Source organism: Panulirus ornatus, chromosome 57, assembly GCF_036320965.1.
Source record: "Panulirus ornatus isolate Po-2019 chromosome 57, ASM3632096v1, whole genome shotgun sequence".
NCBI lineage: Eukaryota > Metazoa > Arthropoda > Malacostraca > Decapoda > Palinuridae > Panulirus > Panulirus ornatus.
This window is the reverse complement of record NC_092280.1, coordinates 30,797,180-30,817,430: the sequence shown is the minus strand read 5'-3', so window position 1 is coordinate 30,817,430 and position 20,251 is coordinate 30,797,180. Positions and strand designations below refer to the sequence as shown.

General features: G+C 39.8%; 1 protein-coding gene across 20 annotated transcripts in view; it reads left to right on the top strand.

Moving 5' to 3' along the window:
* The window catches only part of LOC139766404 (uncharacterized), a 93,034-nt gene that overhangs the window by 43,388 nt on the left and 29,395 nt on the right, over positions 1-20,251 (top strand). For 17 of the 20 annotated variants that reach the window (XM_071695018.1, XM_071695020.1, XM_071695035.1 and 14 more), the window contains 3 exons: positions 700-856; positions 3,766-3,904; positions 6,168-6,224. In XM_071695018.1, the coding sequence (XP_071551119.1) occupies positions 700-856; positions 3,766-3,904; positions 6,168-6,224 (353 nt within the window). The remainder of the gene's footprint in view (positions 1-699; positions 857-3,765; positions 3,905-6,167; positions 6,225-20,251) is intronic. The other 3 variants (XM_071695033.1, XM_071695021.1, XM_071695032.1) reach the window with 2 other exon arrangements.

The window sequence follows — 20,251 nt, the reverse complement described above, 5'->3', positions numbered from 1 at the left end:
ATCAACTCTATCATATGCCTTCTCCAGATCCATAAATGCTACATACAAATCCATTTGCTTTTCTGAATATATATATATATATATATATATATATATATATATATATATATATATATATATATATATATATATATATATGTGTGTGTGTGTGTGTGTGTGTGTGTGTGTCGCCAGCTCAAGGTTACATCACAAGTAAAATTCGTCATTGGGGAGGCTGTATCATGGGGGGGGGGGGTAGTCATCAGTAAACTTGTCACTACATAAGGAGTCCACACTTCCCTGTTACTAAATGTAGTGCAGTCTTGAGAATGGTTCAGAATAACACCAGGAATTTATAGAAATAACTGCTGGGTTAATAGATAATGTAGACTGAGAATTAGACTTAATGATAACTGATTTATTATTCAGTTGATTCTTCCTGTAATTCATACAAGATACATTTGTAATGTTAATTTCAGGTTTTTCGTAATAGATCATTAACATATTATCATTGTTCATCCATAGTGGAGAAAATCTCACGTATTATAATGATTGTGGCAACATGGTATCGTGCTGGTAAATTGGTTTCCATATGAAATTGTAATATTGATATTGGGGTAAGTGGATGGCTTTCCCTGTATACATGACTTTATTAATAATGATAATGATCATTAAGCTTTCATTAATGACGAAGTCATGGTGATGATAACGACCCGGCAGGAGTTCTTCTCGTAACGAGGGAAGAAGTAGTTCACACCCAGGCCAGGTGGAGGAAGGTGGCCACGTGCGACACACAAGGCAAGAATACACCACACCTGACACCAAGACACACGTGGTCACTGAGCAGTACGAATATGACACTGGGGACACCAGCAAGGTCAGTACTGCACCTCTTAACTACTACTAACTACCATCAAGGTCAACAACCCGCCCACTGAGAGAGAGAGAGAGAGAGAGAGAGAGAGAGAGAGAGAGAGAGAGAGAGAGAGAGAGAGAGAGAGAGAGAGAATACGTAGTTCCTGACTTGTTACATTAATTAACCCGACTATGTTGTGTTGCTCAGGTTAGCCTGACCAACGTAATTATCCAACATGATGGCTAGCAACATCCAACGCTTCTTCCTTCATTTATTTATTCATTCTCTTGCATTAACACCCAACGCTTCCTTCATTATCTCCAGCAGCAACCACTGTTTCCCTGACTCATATATTGATGTGGTGTGACATATGATGAACGATACATATATAGTGTGACATATGATGAACGATACATATATAGTGTGACATATGATGAACGATATATATATAGTGTGACATATGATGAACGATACATATATAGTGTGACATATGATGAACGATACATATATAGTGTGACATATGATGAACGATACATATATAGTGTGACATATGATGAACGATACATATATAGTGTGACATATGATGAACGATACATATATAGTGTGACATATGATGAACGATACATATATAGTGTGACATATGATGAACGATACATATATAGTGTGACATATGATGAACGATACATATATAGTGTGACATATGATGAACGATACATATATAGTGTGACATATGATGAACGATACATATATAGTGTGACATATGATGAACGATACATATATAGTGTGACATATGATGAACGATACATATATAGTGTGACATATGATGAACGATACATATATAGTGTGACATATGATGAACGATACATATATAGTGTGACATATGATGAACGATACATATATAGTGTGACATATGATGAACGATACATATATAGTGTGACATATGATGAACGATACATATATAGTGTGACATATGATGAACGATACATATATAGTGTAACATGATGAACGATACATATATAGTGTGACATATGATGAACGATACATATATATAGTGTAACATATGATGAACGATACATACATAGTGTAACATGATGAACGATACATATATAGTGTAACATATGATGAACGATGCATACACAGTGTAACATGATGAACGATACATATATAGTGTAACATGAACGATACATACATATATAGTGTAACGTATGATGTAATGTACATATGTACATTACACTTCCACATAAAGACATGAAATGTAAGTTTGTAGTTCCAGTTTGTATTATTCAAGAATTGTTATTGTGATTTACAAAAGAAATTCATTTACAGAAAACAAATAATGAAAAGTAAGTCCAAGTAGTTGAGATTGTGTAAACAAATAGTCTATATCTAGGAGATCAATTTATTATAAAGTAGGTGGGTAGGTAGGTAAGTGGGTAGGTGGATAGGTAGGTAGCTAGGTAGGTGGGTAGGTAGGTAAGTGGATAGGAAGGTAGTTAGGTAGGTGGGTAGGTAGGTAGGTGGATAGGTAGGTAGCTAGGTAGGTGGGTAGGTAGGTAGGTGGATAGGTAGGTAGCTAGGTAGGAGGATAGGTAGGTAAGTGGATAGGTAGGTAGCTAGGTAGGTGGGTAGGTAGGTAGGTGGATAGGTAGGTAGCTAGGTAGGTGGGTAGGTAGGTAGGTGGATAGGTAGGTAGCTAGGTAGGTGGGTAGGTAGGTAGGTGGATAGGTAGGTAGCTAGGTAGGTGGGTAGGTAGGTAGGTGGATAGGTAGGTAGCTAGGTAGGTGGGTAGGTAGGTAGGTGGATAGGTAGGTAGCTAGGTAGGTGGGTAGGTAGGTAGGTGGATAGGTAGGTAGCTAGGTAGGTGGGTAGGTAGGTAGGTGGATAGGTAGGTAGGTGGGTAGGTAGGTAGGTGGATAGGTAGGTGGCTAGGTAGGAAGGTAGGTGGATAGGCAGGTAGATAGGTGGGCAGACGGGTTGTAATCCGTGTCACCATCCAGTTTATATGTCCCAGATTCTTGCTATATACATCTCATCTGTGGTTTACATATATATTGAGGTATATATACATTTTAGCTTCAAAAAAGTTCTGGAAGGTGGGGTAAAATTTCATCGGTTTACATCGTTTCGAAATTTAATAAATGGGTGAGTTAATACATGGGTAAATTAATACATGGGTACGTTTATTCAGAAGTATAACAAAATGGAACGCACAATTAAAAGATTAAGAAAAGTTATTAAAAGCCATAAGCATTAATGTATGGAGGAACACCTACAGCCTAACACACATTGATATATTCACCAAACTCACTTAGTTATGGCACTTGGGAATTTAGATTAACCTAACCTAACTTAGTGTAAGACCTGTCCTAACCTAACCTGTTGAGCGTGATAGATAAGACTATCATTAGGTTATTTTAATGATGATATTTGCATCATTAATACGGTCTACTGCAGCTTAACGTTACAACACATGCCCCTCGTGTTCATCACCCTGGTCTCCAGGAAGCATAATGAAGAAAGTGATTTTGTTTGTTTTTTAGTTCTGCATGATTCTCATACTTGTTATGGAAGATATTGAAATAGTAAAATGATTATGGTTACGTGACATTTCTGACACAATTCAACAATTTGATTTGTATTAATTCAAAACATTGAAAAGACATGGCTTCAGAAGTTTGGATGTCATAAATTATGAAAATTCACCCAGTTATATCTTATCAAATTATTTAGAATTTTTACGTTGACACAGATTATACTTTTTCGTCCAGCAGGTAAATAAATCATTACATAAACTATGTTTTTTTTTTCAGTTATGCTAAAGAGGTAAATATAATTGAACGTTCCTCTTGATGGTCAGGTTCCAGAATGTGCAGTATATGATATTGGATTTCTGACTTTATATTTTGTTGTTTACTGAGGTGTTGTTGCAGGCGAAACATTACCAGAAGAAGATCATGAAATCTACTTATTCTACCTACAACACCATGAGTGCTGGTAGCCTGGAGGACCCCAACCCCCCGGGGGTCAAACACTCACCACCCGAGCCCTCGCCCCAGCCAGGCACCAGAGGTAATGATGCTCCTCCTACCATTGTTTACTGCCTTCTAAACACTGACATGTAAACCCAACACTAAACACTGAGATGTAAACCCAGCACTAAACACTGAGATGTAAACCCACTACTAAACACTGAGATGTAAACCCAACACTAAACACTGACATGTAAACCCACTACTAAACACTGAGATGTAAACCCAACACTAAACACTGACATGTAAACCCACTACTAAACACTGAGATGTAAACCTACTACTAAACACTGAGATGTAAACCCAACACTAAACACTGACATGTAAACCCAACACTAAACACTGAGATGTAAACCCAACACTAAACACTGAGATGTAAACCCAACACTAAACACTGAGATGTAAACCCAGCACTAAACACTGAGATGTAAACCCAACACTAAACACTGAGATGTAAACCTACTACTAAACACTGACATGTAAACCCAACACTAAACACTGACATGTAAACCCAACACTAAACACTGAGATGTAAACCCAACACTAAACACTGAGATGTAAACCCAACACTAAACACTGAGATGTAAACCCAACACTAAACACTGAGATGTAAACCCAACACTAAACACTGACATGTAAACCCAGCACTAAACACTGAGATGTAAACCCAACACTAAACACTGAGATGTAAACCCAACACTAAACACTGAGATGTAAACCCAACACTAAACACTGAGATGTAAACCCAACACTAAACACTGAGATGTAAACCCACTACTAAACACTGAGATGTAAACCCAACACTAAACACTGAGATGTAAACCCAACACTAAACACTGAGATGTAAACCCAACACTAAACACTGAGATGTAAACCCAACACTAAACACTGAGATGTAAACCCAACACTAAACACTGAGATGTAAACCCAACACTAAACACTGAGATGTAAACCCAACACTAAACACTGACATGTAAACCCAGCACGTTACTAAAGATTATTAGTGTCATCTTTGTTGTAGTCAACTGCCTCCATTGAGAACCTTCAATGCTAAGATGAGAATGACCAGTTCAAACCCGTAGCTTGACTACATATCAACAGTTTGAAGTTAAACTTCTATGAAACATTAGTATGGTGAACCAGATCATTCATGAGCAGTTCTTGTGTAATATCTAATGAGTCACAGAAACCTAACATAATAGATTATTTACAAACAGGAAAACTAATGAATTAAACATCAGATGAAGTGTGGGTGTATTACCATGTTGCAGTAACAGGTACAAGTCATGAGTTTGTTTATTCTTTCTTGAATGCAAATCATAGATGTTACCGACTTTTCTTCCTTAATAAGATTACTAAACCTCGTACGAAAAATCTTCTCTAGCAAGGCTGTCCCATCGTCAGTTGACGACATTGTACAGTCAGGTCAGGTCAGGTCAGGTCAGGGAACTTGTCGTTTCGAAGGAGTGTATCCCTCCTTCCCCTGCTTCTGAGTGTAGCTTATCCTTGAAGCTACAATTATCCATGGATAATTCTGGAGTTGTATAATAATAATAATAATGAAATAATAATAATAATAATAATAATAATAATAATAATAATAATAATAATAATATAACTTGGTATATAAATGAAAGATGTGTATGACCAGTTGGCTGGCATCACCTGCACATCAGACTAGATTGTGCATTTTTAAACATATTAATGAGATAAATATGTTGTCACTGCTAGACTGGCATATTGTGTGGCAACAGTTAACACAGAGAAGGTTGTCAAAGTTATACAGGATGCTGAAGAATGAGGCATATGTAATATTGAATTGTGTTTTATAGTGATAGTGAATTCTTATAAAGAACAGTATTAGGGTTATACATAAGTACTGTAGCAGTTAATGTGCTTGTGGCATGATCACTGACATAATTCTTGTATATTACACATTATAGCCAAGATTGCCTTGTCCATGGCTCATATTCAGACTGGTGCAGTTTGAGCAACTTGCTTGGAAGATATGATTAGTACAGCTTCAGTTATTTTGCTGATGGCTTTTGTAGTGTAGAACAAAGCAACTATTGAAACCTTGTCATGTTACAAATAGTATTAAGTTTTCATTTTAGTTCCTAGTTAATAGATATTTACAAATTGTCCTTAGCATTCAGGAATATTCCAATTTAACTATTCATCGGGTAAGAAAACAGTAGATGATCCAGGTTCACTGTTCATAATGAAGAGATCAACATTATATATATCACTATTGTTGATGATACATGTGGCTGACTAACTTGTACCCAACAACTCATTTACAGTTATCAGTGCTTCCCAGAAAGTTGCAAACAAATTGGTCGATGCTCTGGCCAGTATAGGTGAGGCAGAGTTGTGTGTGTTGATGATGCTGTCCCTCTCTCCCTCTCTCCCTCCCTCCCTCATGCCGCTGGTGAAGGGTGAACCTTACTGTAAATAAATACTACTCACTTTATGGATTTATATGCTTAGCTGGGGTGATCTCTCTCTCTCTCTCTCTCTCTCTCTCTCTCTCTCTCTCTCTCTCTCTCTCTCTCTCCATTGTGTCATTTGTCTTGCTGGGGTCCCCATGTCTTCCTCATACACAGAGTTATTCAAAGATCTGCTCCTCTCATGTTGCACACAAATTATTGATTTCCTTGATAAACTATGATAATTTCAGTTGCATTTACTGTTTGCATCCAAAAAAGATGAAAATACATGCACACATTCTTACATGTTTATCGTCTTTTCTCATGTTGATGAGAGAGACAGGCGAAGAAAGGCAACACTCATTCACACTGTCTCTTGCTGTCATGTGTAATGCACTGAAACCACTGCTCCCTATCCACATCCAAGCCCCACAGACCTTTCCATGGTTTACCCCGAACACTTCACACACCCTGATTCAGTCCAGTGAAACCATGTCGACCCCTGTGTACCACATCATTCCAGTTCACGCTATCCCATATATGCTGTTCAGCATACTGCAGGTTCAGGCCCTAATTACTTAAATTATTTTTTACTTCATCCTTCCATCTCCAATTTGGTCTCCCACTTTTACTTGTTCCCTCCCTTTCTGACACATACATATCCACAACTCTCACACTTTGCATACCACTTTGACCAAAATACCCTACATCTGCCACTCTATCATCAAATGCATTTTAATAGTCCTTCAAGATGCTCATTCCATCCCCTCCCCACTTTATCACTGCACATTATTATTTCCAACTTTTGCCCATTTCACTGATGTTCCAATTTATTCTCTCCTCCTTCCAAACATCTTTTCATTCTCCCTAAAGTTTAATGATACTCTCGCACCCCAACTCTCATTTGCCCTCTTTTTCAACCCCTGCAGCTTCCTCTTGACCTCCTGCTGCTTTCTCTTATACATCCTCCAATCATTTGCACTCCCTTCTTGTAAGTACCACCCAAACGCCTCTCTTTTCTTTTTCATTACTAATTTACTTCTTGATCCCACCTCTCACTAATCTTTCTAATCTGCCCACCTCCCACCTTTCACATGCCACAAGCATCTCTTGCACATACCATCACTGCCTCCCATAATACATCCCATTCTTCTTCCACTCCCTCACTTCATTTGCTCTCACCTTTTGCCATTCTACACTTATTCTTTCTTGGTATTTCCTCACACAAGTCTCTTTTCCAAGTTTGCTTACTCTCACCACTCTCTTCTCCCTGACATCTCTCCTCTTTTTCAAAAACCTTTATAAATCTTCACCCATGCCTCCACAAGACCCCACCAGATGTCCTTTTCAGCATATTTGCTTCCAAAAGTCTTTCTTTTACATGCCTATCAATTAATATGTAATCCAATGATGCCCAATGACCATCTCTCCTACTCACATTTGCATACTTGTGTTTATCCCTCTTATTAAACCAGATATTTCCAAACACCAGTCCTTTTTCAACACAACTCCACAAGCTGCTCACCATTTTCATTCATGACACTGAATACCCCATGCTACCCAATTATATCCTCAACTGCCACATTACTCACCTTTGCATTTAAAGCACCCATCTTTAATACTCAGTCTTGTACATCAGAACTGCTGACACCCTCACTCAGCTGCTTCCTAAACACTTGCATTTCTTCTCATGACCAGGTATATATATATATATATATATATATATATATATATATATAGTGGTTCCAACAATGTTGTATGGTTGCGAGGCGTGGGCTATGGAAAGAGTTGTGCGCAGGAGGATGGATGTGCTGGAAATGAGATGTTTGAGGACAATGTGTGGTGTGAGGTGGTTTGATCGAGTAAGTAACGTAAGGGTAAGAGAGATGTGTGGAAATAAAAAGAGCGTGATTGAGAGAGCAGAAGAGGGTGTTTTGAAATGGTTTGGTCACATGGAGAGAATGAGTGAGGAAAGATTGACCAAGAGGATATATGTGTCGGAGGTGGAGGGAACGAGGAGAAGAGGGAGACCAAGTTGGAGGTGGAAAGATGGAGTGAAAAAGATTTTGTGTGATCGGGGCCTGAACATGCAGGAGGGTGAAAGGAGGGCAAGGAATAGAGTGAATTGGAGCGATGTGGTATACTGGGGTTGACGTGCTGTCAGTGGATTGAATCAAGGCATGTGAAGCGTCTGGGGTAAGCCATGGAAAGCTGTGTAGGTATGTATATTTGCGTGTGTGGACGTATGTATATACATGTGTATGGGGGGGTTGGGCCATTTCTTTCGTCTGTTTCCTTGCGCTACCTCGCAAACGCGGGAGACAGCGACAAAGTATAATAAAAATATAATAAAAAAAAATATATATATATATATATATATATATATATATATATATATATATATATATATATATACTATTCGCCACCTCCCACATCAGCAAGGTAGTGTCGAGAACAGAGGACTGAGCCTTTTAGGGAATACCCTCACTTAGCCCCCTTCTCTGTTCCTTCTTTTGCAAAATTGAGAACGAGAGGGGAGGATTTCCAGCCCCCCGCTCCATCCCCATTTTAGTCGCCTCCTATGACACGCAGGGAATATGTGGGGAGTATGCTTTCTCCCCCATCCCTAGGGATTATTATTATTATTATTATTATTATTATTATTATTATTATTATTATTATGATACTTTGTCGCTGTCTCCCGCATTAGCGAGGTAGTGCAAGGAAACAGATGAAAGAATGGCCCAACCCACCCACATACACATGTATATACATACACGTCCACACACGCACACATACATACCTATACATCTCAATGTATACATATATATACACACACTCATATACATATATATACGCACAGACATATACATATATACACATGTACATAATTCATGTTGTCTGCCCTTATTCATTCCCGTCACCACCCCGCCACACATGAAATGGCAACCCCCTCCCCCCCGCATGTGCACGAGGTAGCGCTAGGAAGAGACAACAAAGGCCACATTCATTCACACTCAGTCTCCAGCTGTCATGTATAATGCACCGAAACCACAGCTCCTTTTCCACATCCAGGCCCCACAAAACTTTCCATGGATTACCCCAGACGCTTCACATGCCTTGGTTCAATCCATTAACAGCACCTCGACCCCGGTATACCACATCGTTCCAATTCACTCTATTCCTTGCACGCCTTTCACCCTCCTGCATGTTCAGGTCCAGATCACTCAAAATCTTTTTCACTCCATCTTTCCACCTCCAATTTGGTCTCCCACTTCTCGTTCCCTCCACCTCTGACACATATATCCTCTTGGTCAATCTTTCCTCACTCATTCTTTCCATGTGAACAAACCATTTCAAAACACCCTCTTCTGCTCTCTCAACCACACTCTTTTTATTACCACACATCTCTCTTTCCCTTTTATTACTTATTTGATCAAACCACCTCATACCACATATTGTCCTCAAACATCTCATTTCCAGCACATCCACCCTTCTCCACACAACTCTATCTATAGCCCATGCCTCGCAACCATATAACATTGTTGGAACCACTATTCCTTCAAACATACCCATTTTTGCTTTACAAGATATATATATATATATATATATATATATATATATATATATATTTATTTATTTATTTATTTATTTATTTTGCTTTGTCGCTATCTCCCGCGTTAGCGAGGTAGCGCAAGGAAACAGATGAAAGAATGGCCCAACACACCCACATACACATGTATATACAACACGTCCACGCACGCAAATATACATACCTATACATCTCAATGTATACATATATATACACACAGACATATGCATATATACACATGTACATAATTCATACTGTCTGCCTTTATTTATTCTCATTGCCACCTTGCCACACATAGAATAACAACCCCCTCTCCCCTCATGTGTGCGAGGTAGCGCCTCGAAAAGACAACAAAGGCCCCATTCATTCACACTCAGTCTCTAGCTGTCATTTAATAATGCACAGAAACCACAGCTCCCTTTCCACATCCAGGCCCCACAGAACTTTCCATGGTTTGCCCTGGTTCAATCCATTGACAGCATGTCAACCCCAGTATACCACATCGTTCCAATTCACTCTATTCCTTGCACGCCTTTCACCCTCCTGCATGTTCAGGCCCTGATCACTCAAAATCTTTTTCTCTCCATCTTCCACCTCCAATTTGGTCTCCCACTTCTCCTTGTTCCGCCCCGCCACGCAAGGAAACAGACAAAGAATGGCCCAACCACCCACATACACATGTATATACAACACTCCACCACACCAAATATACATACCTATACATCCAATGTATACATATATATCCACAGACATGCATATCAACATAATTCATACTGTCTGCCTTTATTTATTCTCATTGCCACCTGCCACACATAAAATAACAACCCCTCTCCCCTCATGTGGTGAGGTAGCCCTCGAAAAGACAACAAAGGCCCATTCATTCACACTCAGTCTCTAGCTGTCATTTAATAATGCACGAAACCACAGCTCCTTTCACATCCAGGCCCCACAGAACTTCCATGGTTTGCCCTGGTTCAATCCATTGACAGCATGTCAACCTACAAATATATACTCAACATTCGTTCCAATTCACTCTAATTTCCTTGCACGCCTTTCACCCTCCTGCATGTTCAGGCCCTGATCACTCAAAATCTTTTTCTTCCATCTCCACCTCCAATTTGGTCTCCCACTTCTCCTTGTTCCCGACACACACACACACACACACACACACACACACACACACACACATATATATATATATATATATAAATGAATAATAAGATATATTTATATATATATATATTATTATTTATTATTTGTTTTTTATTTTGCTTTGTCGCTATCTTTCGTGTTAGCGAGGTAGCGCAAGGAAACAGACAAAAGAATGGCCCAACCCACCCACATACACATGTATATACATACACATCCACACACACAATCTACACATACCTATACATCACAACGTATACATATATACACATGCACATAATTCATACTGTCTGCCTTTATTCATTCCCATTGCCACCCCACCACACATGAAAATAACCACCCCCTCCCCCCAAATGTGCGTGAGGTAGCACTAGGAAAAGACAACAAAAGCCACTTTCGTTCACATTCAGTCTCTAGCTGTCATGTAATAATGCACCGAAACCACAGCTTTCTTTCCATGGCTTACCCCAGATGCTTCACATGCCCTGGTTCAATCCATTGACAGCATATATATATATATATATATATATATATATATATATATATATATATATATTTTTTTTTTTTTTTTTTTTTTTTATACTTTGTCGCTGTCTCCCGCGTTTGCGAGGTAGCGCAAGGAAACAGACGAAAGAAATGGCCCAACAACCCCCCCATACACATGTATATACATACGTCCACACATGCAAATATACATACCTACACAGCTTTCCATGGTTTACCCCAGACGCTTCACATGCCTTGATTCAATCCACTGACAGCACGTCAACCCCGGTATACCACATCGCTCCAATTCACTCTATTCCTTGCCCTCCTTTCACCCTCCTGCATGTTCAGGCCCCGATCACACAAAATCTTTTTCACTCCATCTTTCCACCTCCAATTTGGTCTCCCTCTTCTTGCTCCCTCCACCTCCGATACATATATCCTCTTGGTCAATCTTTCCTCACTCATCCTCTCCATGTGCCCAAACCACTTCAAAACACCCTCTTCTGCTCTCTCAACCACGCTCTTTTTATTTCCACACATCTCTCTTACCCTTACGTTACTCACTCGATCAAACCACCTCACACCACACATTGTCCTCAAACATCTCATTTCCAGCACATCCATCCTCCTGCGCACAACACTGTCCATAGCCCACGCCTCGCAACCATACAACATTGTTGGAACCACTATTCCTTCAAACATACCCATTTTTGCTTTCCGAGATAATGTTCTCGACTTCCACACATTCTTCAAGGCCCCCAGAATTTTCGCCCCCTCCCCCACCCTATGATTCACTTCCGCTTCCATGGTTCCATCCGCTGCCAGATCCACTCCCAGATATCTAAAACACTTCACTTCCTCCAGTTTTTCTCCATTCAAACTCACCTCCCAATTGACTTGACCCTCAACCCTACTGTACCTAATAACCTTGCTCTTATTCACATTTACTCTTAACTTTCTTCTTCCACACACTTTACCAAACTCAGTCACCAGCTTCTGCAGTTTCTCACATGAATCAGCCACCAGCGCTGTATCATCAGCGAACAACAACTGACTCACTTCCCAAGCTCTCTCATCCCCAACAGACTTCATACTTGCCCCTCTTTCCAAAACTCTTGCATTTACCTCCCTAACAACCCCATCCATAAACAAATTAAACAACCATGGAGACATCACACACCCCTGCCGCAAACCTACATTCACTGAGAACCAATCACTTTCCTCTCTTCCTACACGTACACATGCCTTACATCCTCGATAAAAACTTTTCACTGCTTCGAACAACTTTCCTCCCACACCATATATTCTTAATACCTTCCACAGAGCATCTCTATCAACTCTATCATATATATATATATATATATATATATATATATATATATATATATATATATATATATATATATATATATATTCTTTCTTCTCTTTCTTTCAAACTATTCGCCATTTCCCGCATTAGCGAGGTAGCGTTAAGAACAGAGGACTGGGCCTTTGAGGGAATACCCTCACCTGGCCCAATTCTCTGTTCCTTCTTTTGGAAAATTAAAAAAAAATGAGAGGGGAGGATTTCCAGCCCCCCGCTCCCTCCCCTTTTAGTCGCCTTCTACGACACGCAGGGAATACGTGGGAAGTATTCTTTCTCCATATATATATATATATATATATATATATATATATATATATATATATATATATATATATATATATATATGAGTGTGAATGAGTGTGTTAGCGGTTTTGATGCACGAGACCGGGTTATAGTGATGGGTGATTTGAATGCAAAGGTGAGTAATGTGGCAGTTGAGGGAATAATTGGTATGCATGGGGTGTTCAGTGTTGTAAATGGAAATGGTGAAGAGCTTGTAGATTTATGTGCTGAAAAAGGACTGATGATTGGGAATACCTGGTTTAAAAAGCGAGATATACATAAGTATACTTATGTAAGTAGGAGAGATGGCCAGAGAGCGTTATTGGATTACGTGTTAATTGACAGGCGTGCGAAAGAGAGACTTTTGGATGTTAATGTGCTGAGAGGTGCAACTGGAGGGATGTCTGATCATTATCTTGTGGAGGCTAAGGTGAAGATTAGTATGGGTTTTCAGAAAAGAGGAGTGAATGTTGGGGTGAAGAAGGTGGTGAGAGTAAGTGAGCTTGGGAAGGAGACCTGTGTGGGGAAGTACCAGGAGAGACTGTGTACAGAATGGAAAAAGGTGAGAACAATGGAAGTAAGGGGAGTGGGGGAGGAATGGGATGTATTTAGGGAATCAGTGATGGATTGCGCAAAAGATGCTTGTGGCATGAGAAGAGTGGGAGGTGGGCTGTTTAGAAAGGGTAGTGAGTGGTGGGATGAAGAAGTAAGAGTATTAGTGAAAGAGAAGAGAGAGGCATTTGGACGATTTTTGCAGGGAAAAAATGTAATTGAGTGGGAGAAGTATAAAAGAAAGAGACAGGAGGTCAAGAGAAAGGTGCAAGAGGTGAAAAAAAGGGCAAATGAGAGTTGGGGTGAGAGACTATCAGTAAATTTTAGGGAGAATAAAAAGATGTTCTGGAAGGAGGTAAATAGGGTGCATAAGACAAGGGAGCAAATGGGAACTTCAGTGAAGGGCGTAAATGGGGAGGTGATAACAAGTAGCGGTGATGTGAGAAGGAGATGGAATGAGTATTTTGAAGGTTTGTTGAATGTGTCTGATGACAGAGTGGCAGATATAGGGTGTTTTGGTTGAGGTGGTGTGCAAAGTGAGAGGGTTAGGGAAAATGATTTGGTAAACAGAGAAGAGGTAGTAAAAGCTTTGCGGAAGATGAAAGCCGGCAAGGCGGCAGGTTTGGATGGTATTGCAGTGGAATTTATTAAAAAAGGGGGTGACTGTATTGTTGACTGGTTGGTAAGGTTATTTAATGTATGTATGACTCATGGTGAGGTGCCTGAGGATTGGCGGAATGCGTGCATAGTGCCATTGTACAAAGGCAAAGGGGATAAGAGTGAGTGCTCAAATTACAGAGGTATAAGTTTGTTGAGTATTCCTGGTAAATTATATGGGAGGGTATTGATTGAGAGGGTGAAGGCATGTACAGAGCATCAGATTGGGGAAGAGCAGTGCGGTTTCAGAAGTGGTAGAGAATGTGTGGATCAGGTGTTTGCTTTGAAGAATGTATGTGAGAAATACTTAGAAAAGCAAATGGATTTGTATGTAGCATTTATGGATCTGGAGAAGGCATATGATAGAGTTGATAGAGATGCTCTGTGGAAGGTATTAAGAATATATGGTGTGGGAGGCAAGTTGTTAGAAGCAGTGAAAAGCTTTTATCGAGGATGTAAGGCATGTGTACGTGTAGGAAGAGAGGAAAGTGATTGGTTCTCAGTGAATGTAGGTTTGCGGCAGGGGTGTGTGATGTCTCCATGGTTGTTTAATTTGTTTATGGATGGGGTTGTTAGGGAGGTAAATGCAAGAGTTTTGGAAAGAGGGGCAAGTATGAAGTCTGTTGGGGATGAGAGAGCTTGGGAAGTGAGTCAGTTGTTGTTCGCTGATGATACAGCGCTGGTGGCTGATTCATGTGAGAAACTGCAGAAGCTGGTGACTGAGTTTGGTAAAGTGTGTGGAAGAAGAAAGTTAAGAGTAAATGTGAATAAGAGCAATGTTATTAGGTACAGTAGGGGTGAGGGTCAAGTCAATTGGGAGGTGAGTTTGAATGGAGAAAAACTGGAGGAAGTGAAGTGTTTTAGATATCTGGGAGTGGATCTGTCAGCGGATGGAACCATGGAAGCGGAAGTGGATCATAGGGTGGGGGAGGGGGCGAAAATTTTGGGAGCCTTGAAAAATGTGTGGAAGTCGAGAACATTATCTCGGAAAGCAAAAATGGGTATGTTTGAAGGAATAGTGGTTCCAACAATGTTGTATGGTTGCGAGGCGTGGGCTATGGATAGAGATGTGCGCAGGAGGATGGATGTGCTGGAAATGAGATGTTTGAGGAAAATGTGTGGTGTGAGGTGGTTTGATCGAGTAAGTAACGTGAGGGTAAGAGAGATGTGTGGAAATAAAAAGAGCGTGGTTGAGAGAGCAGAAGAGGGTGTTTTGAAATGGTTTGGGCACATGGAGAGAATGAGTGAGGAAAGATTGACCAAGAGGATATATGTGTCGGAGGTGGAGGGAACGAGGAGAAGAGGGAGACCAAATTGGAGGTGGAAAGATGGAGTGAAAAAGATTTTGTGTGATCGGGGCCTGAACATGCAGGAGGGTGAAAGGAGGGCAAGGAATAGAGTGAATTGGAGCGATGTGGTATACAGGGGTTGACGTGCTGTCAGTGGATTGAATCAAGGCATGTGAAGCGTCTGGGGTGAACCATGGAAGGCTGTGTAGGTGTGTATATTTGCGTGTGTGGACGTGTGTATGTACATGTGTATGGGGGGGGTTGGGCCATTTCTTTCGTCTGTTTCCTTGCGCTACCTCGCAAACGCGGGAGACAGCGACAAAGTATAAAAAAAAAAAAAAATATATATATATATATATATATATATATATATATATATATATATATATATATATATATATATATATATATATATTTATATATATATATTTTTTTTTTGCTTTGTCGCTGTCTCCCGCGTTTGCGAGGTAGCGCAAGGAAACAGACGAAAGAAATGGCCCAACCCACCCCCATACACATGTATATACATACGTCCACACACGCAAAATACATACCTACACAGCTTTCCATGGTTTACACCAGACGCTTCACATGCCCTGATTCAATCCACTGACAGCACGTCAACCCCGGTATACCACATCGATCCAATTCGCTCTATTCCTTGCCCTCCTTTCACCCTCCTACATGTTCAGGCCCCGATCACACAAAATCTTTTTCACTCCATCTTTCCACCTCCAATTTGGTCTCCCACTTCTCGTTCCCTCCACCTCCGACACATATATCCTCTTGGTCAATCTTTCCTCACTCATTCTCTCCATGTGCCCAAACCATTTCAAAACACCCTCTTCTGCTCTCTCAACCACGCTCTTTTTATTTCCACACATCTCTCTTACCCTTACGTTACTTACACGATCAAACCACCTCACACCACATATTGTCCTCAAACATCTCATTTCCAGCACATCCATCCTCCTGCGCACAACTCTATCCGTAGCCCACGCCTCACAACCATACAACATTGTTGGAACCACTATTCCTTCAAACATACCCATTTTTGCTTTCCAAGATAATGTTCTCGACTTCCACACATTCTTCAAGGCTCCCAGAATTTTCGCCCCCTCCCCCACCCTATGATCCACCTCTGCTTCCATGGTTCCATCCGCTGACAGATCCACTCCCAGATATCTAAAACACTTTACTTCCTCCAGTTTTTCTCCATTCAAACTTACCTCCCAATTGACTTGACCCTCAACCCTACTATACCTAATAACCTTGCTCTTATTCACATTTACTCTTAACTTTCTTCTTTCACACACTATACCAAACTCAGTCACCAGCTTCTGCAGTTTCTCACATGAATCAGCCACCAGCGCTGTATCATCAGTGAACAACAACTGACTCACTTCCCAAGCTCTCTCATCCCAACAGACTTCATACTTGCCCCTCTTTCCAAAACTCTTGCATTTACCTCCCTAACAACCCCATCCATAAACAAATTAAACAACCATGGAGACATCACACACCCCTGCCGCAAACCTACATTCACTGAGAACCAATCACTTTCCTCTCTTCCTACATGTACGCATGCCTTACATCCTCGATAAAAACTTTTCACTGCTTCTAACAACTTGCCTCCCACACCATATATTCTTAATACCTTCCACAGAGCATCTCTGTCAACTCTATCATATGCCTTCTCCAGATCCATAAATGCTACTTACAAATCCATTTGCTTTTCTAAGTATTTCTCACATACATTCTTCAAAGCAAACACCTGATCCACACATCCTCTACCTCTTCTGAAACCACACTGCTCTTCCCCAATCTGATGCTCTGTACATGCCTTCACCCTCTCAATCAATACCCTCCCATATAATTTACCAGGAATACTCAACAAACATTATATATATATAGGTATGTATATTTGCGTGTGTGGACGTATGTATATACATGTGTAGGGGGGGGGGGTTGGGCCATTTCTTTCGTCTGTTTCCTTGCGCTACCTCGCAAACGCGGGAGACAGCGACGAAGTATAAAAAAAAAAATACATATATATATATATATATATATATATATGAATATCCCTGGGGATAGGAGAGAAAGAATACTCCCCTCATATTCCCTGTGTGTTGTAGAAGGTGACTAAAAGGGGAGGGAATGAAAGGCTAGAAATCCTACCCTCCAGTTTTTGCTTTTCCAAAAGAAGGAACAGAGATGGGGGCCAAGTAAGGATTTTATCTCTTATGCTCAGTCCTTTGTTCTCAATGCTACCTAGCTAACATTTGAAATGGCAAATATGTATGAAAAAACGTATATATATTCCCTGCGTGTCGTAGAAGGCGACGAAAAGGGAAGGGAGTGGGGGGCTGGAAATCCTCCCCTCTCTTTTTTTTTAGTTTTCCAAAAGAGGAAACAGAGGAGGGGGCCAGGTGAGAATATTCCCTCAAAGGCCCAGTCCTCTGTTCTTAACGCTACCTTGCTATTGCGGGAAATGGCGAATAGTATGAAAAAAAAAATATATATATATATATATATATATATATATATATATATATATATATATATATATATATATATATATATATATATATTATCCCTGGGGATAGGGGAGAAAGAATACTTCCCACATATTCCCTGCGTGTCGTAGAAGGCGACTAAAAGGGGAGGGAGCGGGTGGCTGGAAATCCTCCCCTCTCGTTTTTTTTTTAATTTTCCAAAAGAAGGAACAGAGAAGGGGGCCAGGTGAGGATATTCCCTCTAAGGCCCAGTCCTCTGTTCATAGCGCTACCTCGCTAATGCGGGAAATGGCGAATAGTATGAAAGAAAGAAAAGAATATATATATATATATATATATATATATATATATATATATATATATATATTTTCTTTCTTTCTTTCATACTATTCGCCATTTCCCGCATTAGCGAGGTAGCGTTAAGAACAGAGGACTGGGCCTTAGAGGGAATATCCTCACCTGGCCCCCTTCTCTGTTCCTTCTTTTGGGGAAAAAAAAAGAAAAAAAAAAAAAAAAACGAGAGGGGAGGATTTCCAGCCACCCGCTCCCTCCCCTTTTAGTCGCCTTCTACGACACGCAGGGAATATGTGGGAAGTATTCTTTCTCCCCTATCCCCAGGGATAATATATATATATATATATATATATATATTTCTTTCTTTTTCTTTCATACTATTCGCCATTTCCCGCATTAGCGAGGTAGCGTTAAGAACAGAGGACTGGGCCTTTGAGGGAATATCCTCACCTGGCCCCCTTCTCTGTTCCTTCTTTTGGAAAATTAAAAAAAAAAAAAAAAAAAAAAAAAAAAAAAAACGAGAGGGGAGGATTTCCAGCCACCCGCTCCCTCCCCTTTTAGTCGCCTTCTACGACACGCAGGGAATACGTGGGAAGTATTCTTTCTCCCCTATCCCCAGGGATAATATATATATATATATATATATATATATATATATATATATATATATATATATATATATATATATATATTGAGCACTGCATTCACTTGAACTGAATTTCATGAGTTAACATTAAACCACCTGCAGATGTCACTGCTAAATGCCTGTCACTTTTTAACTGCCACAAATATCTCCTAATGGAAGAGGATCACGGTGTTATACTAACATTCCTGAAAAGACAAACTTAAGGGGGAAAAAGCCAGATTCTAAAGAGAAAGTAAAGGTTTGTATATTGTGTTTTGGGAAGAAAAGAGTTGTTTTCACTTAGTTGTGACAAGAAGCTTTAAGATCCAGCTACTACATTTGGTATAGTGTGCATTAACCTCTCTGTCTATGGTGGTTGACGTTGCATGTTTGAAGTGGTTCTTTGTGGACTTAAGACATTGAAGACAGTGTGATTCATTGAATGTTGTGGCTTACTGTTGACAAATTATTTTTTTCTTCACGCTATTATAGTATACGTCTCATCAGTTCTGCATATTATTGTGGACTGCAGACAGACATTCTCACATCTAAGGCTTTGGTAGAAATTTCTTGATTTTTTATGATATATTTGTGGTGGATCTTTGTTAGCCACATACCTGAATCATTGTGAAACAGCTCTAGGTTTTGTAATGTAGAGAATTCATTTTTATAGGACTGGCTGAAGAGAAAACTGTTGGAAAGAATGAATTCATGAAAACTGAAGATCTTTGAGATTTCTCACATATGCTGGCCCACCATGTTCCTACCTCAAACTTGTGCATTTCCCTCTGACCTTTCCTTAGGAATTAGCCTAAGATTCACATGAAAATAGAGTAATGAATGCCCAGATACTTGGCTTAAGTTAGTATATATATAAACACATAGTGTTAATGTCATGGCCTGATAAGAGTATTCAGTTGCCCATGGCATCTCAATTAAACAAAAAAAAACAAAAAAAGATAAATGGCAAACATGGATTCTCCACTGCCATTTGTTGCATTAGTTTAACTCTTTCTGTTGTGATCCCATTGAATGCTTTTGTAAAGCTATAGTGTTTTACAATTAATGTGCAAGCAATTAAAAGTTTGATTAGTTGGCATGCCTAACAGCAATTAGTTTCATCCTATTAATTCATAAACTTACTTTT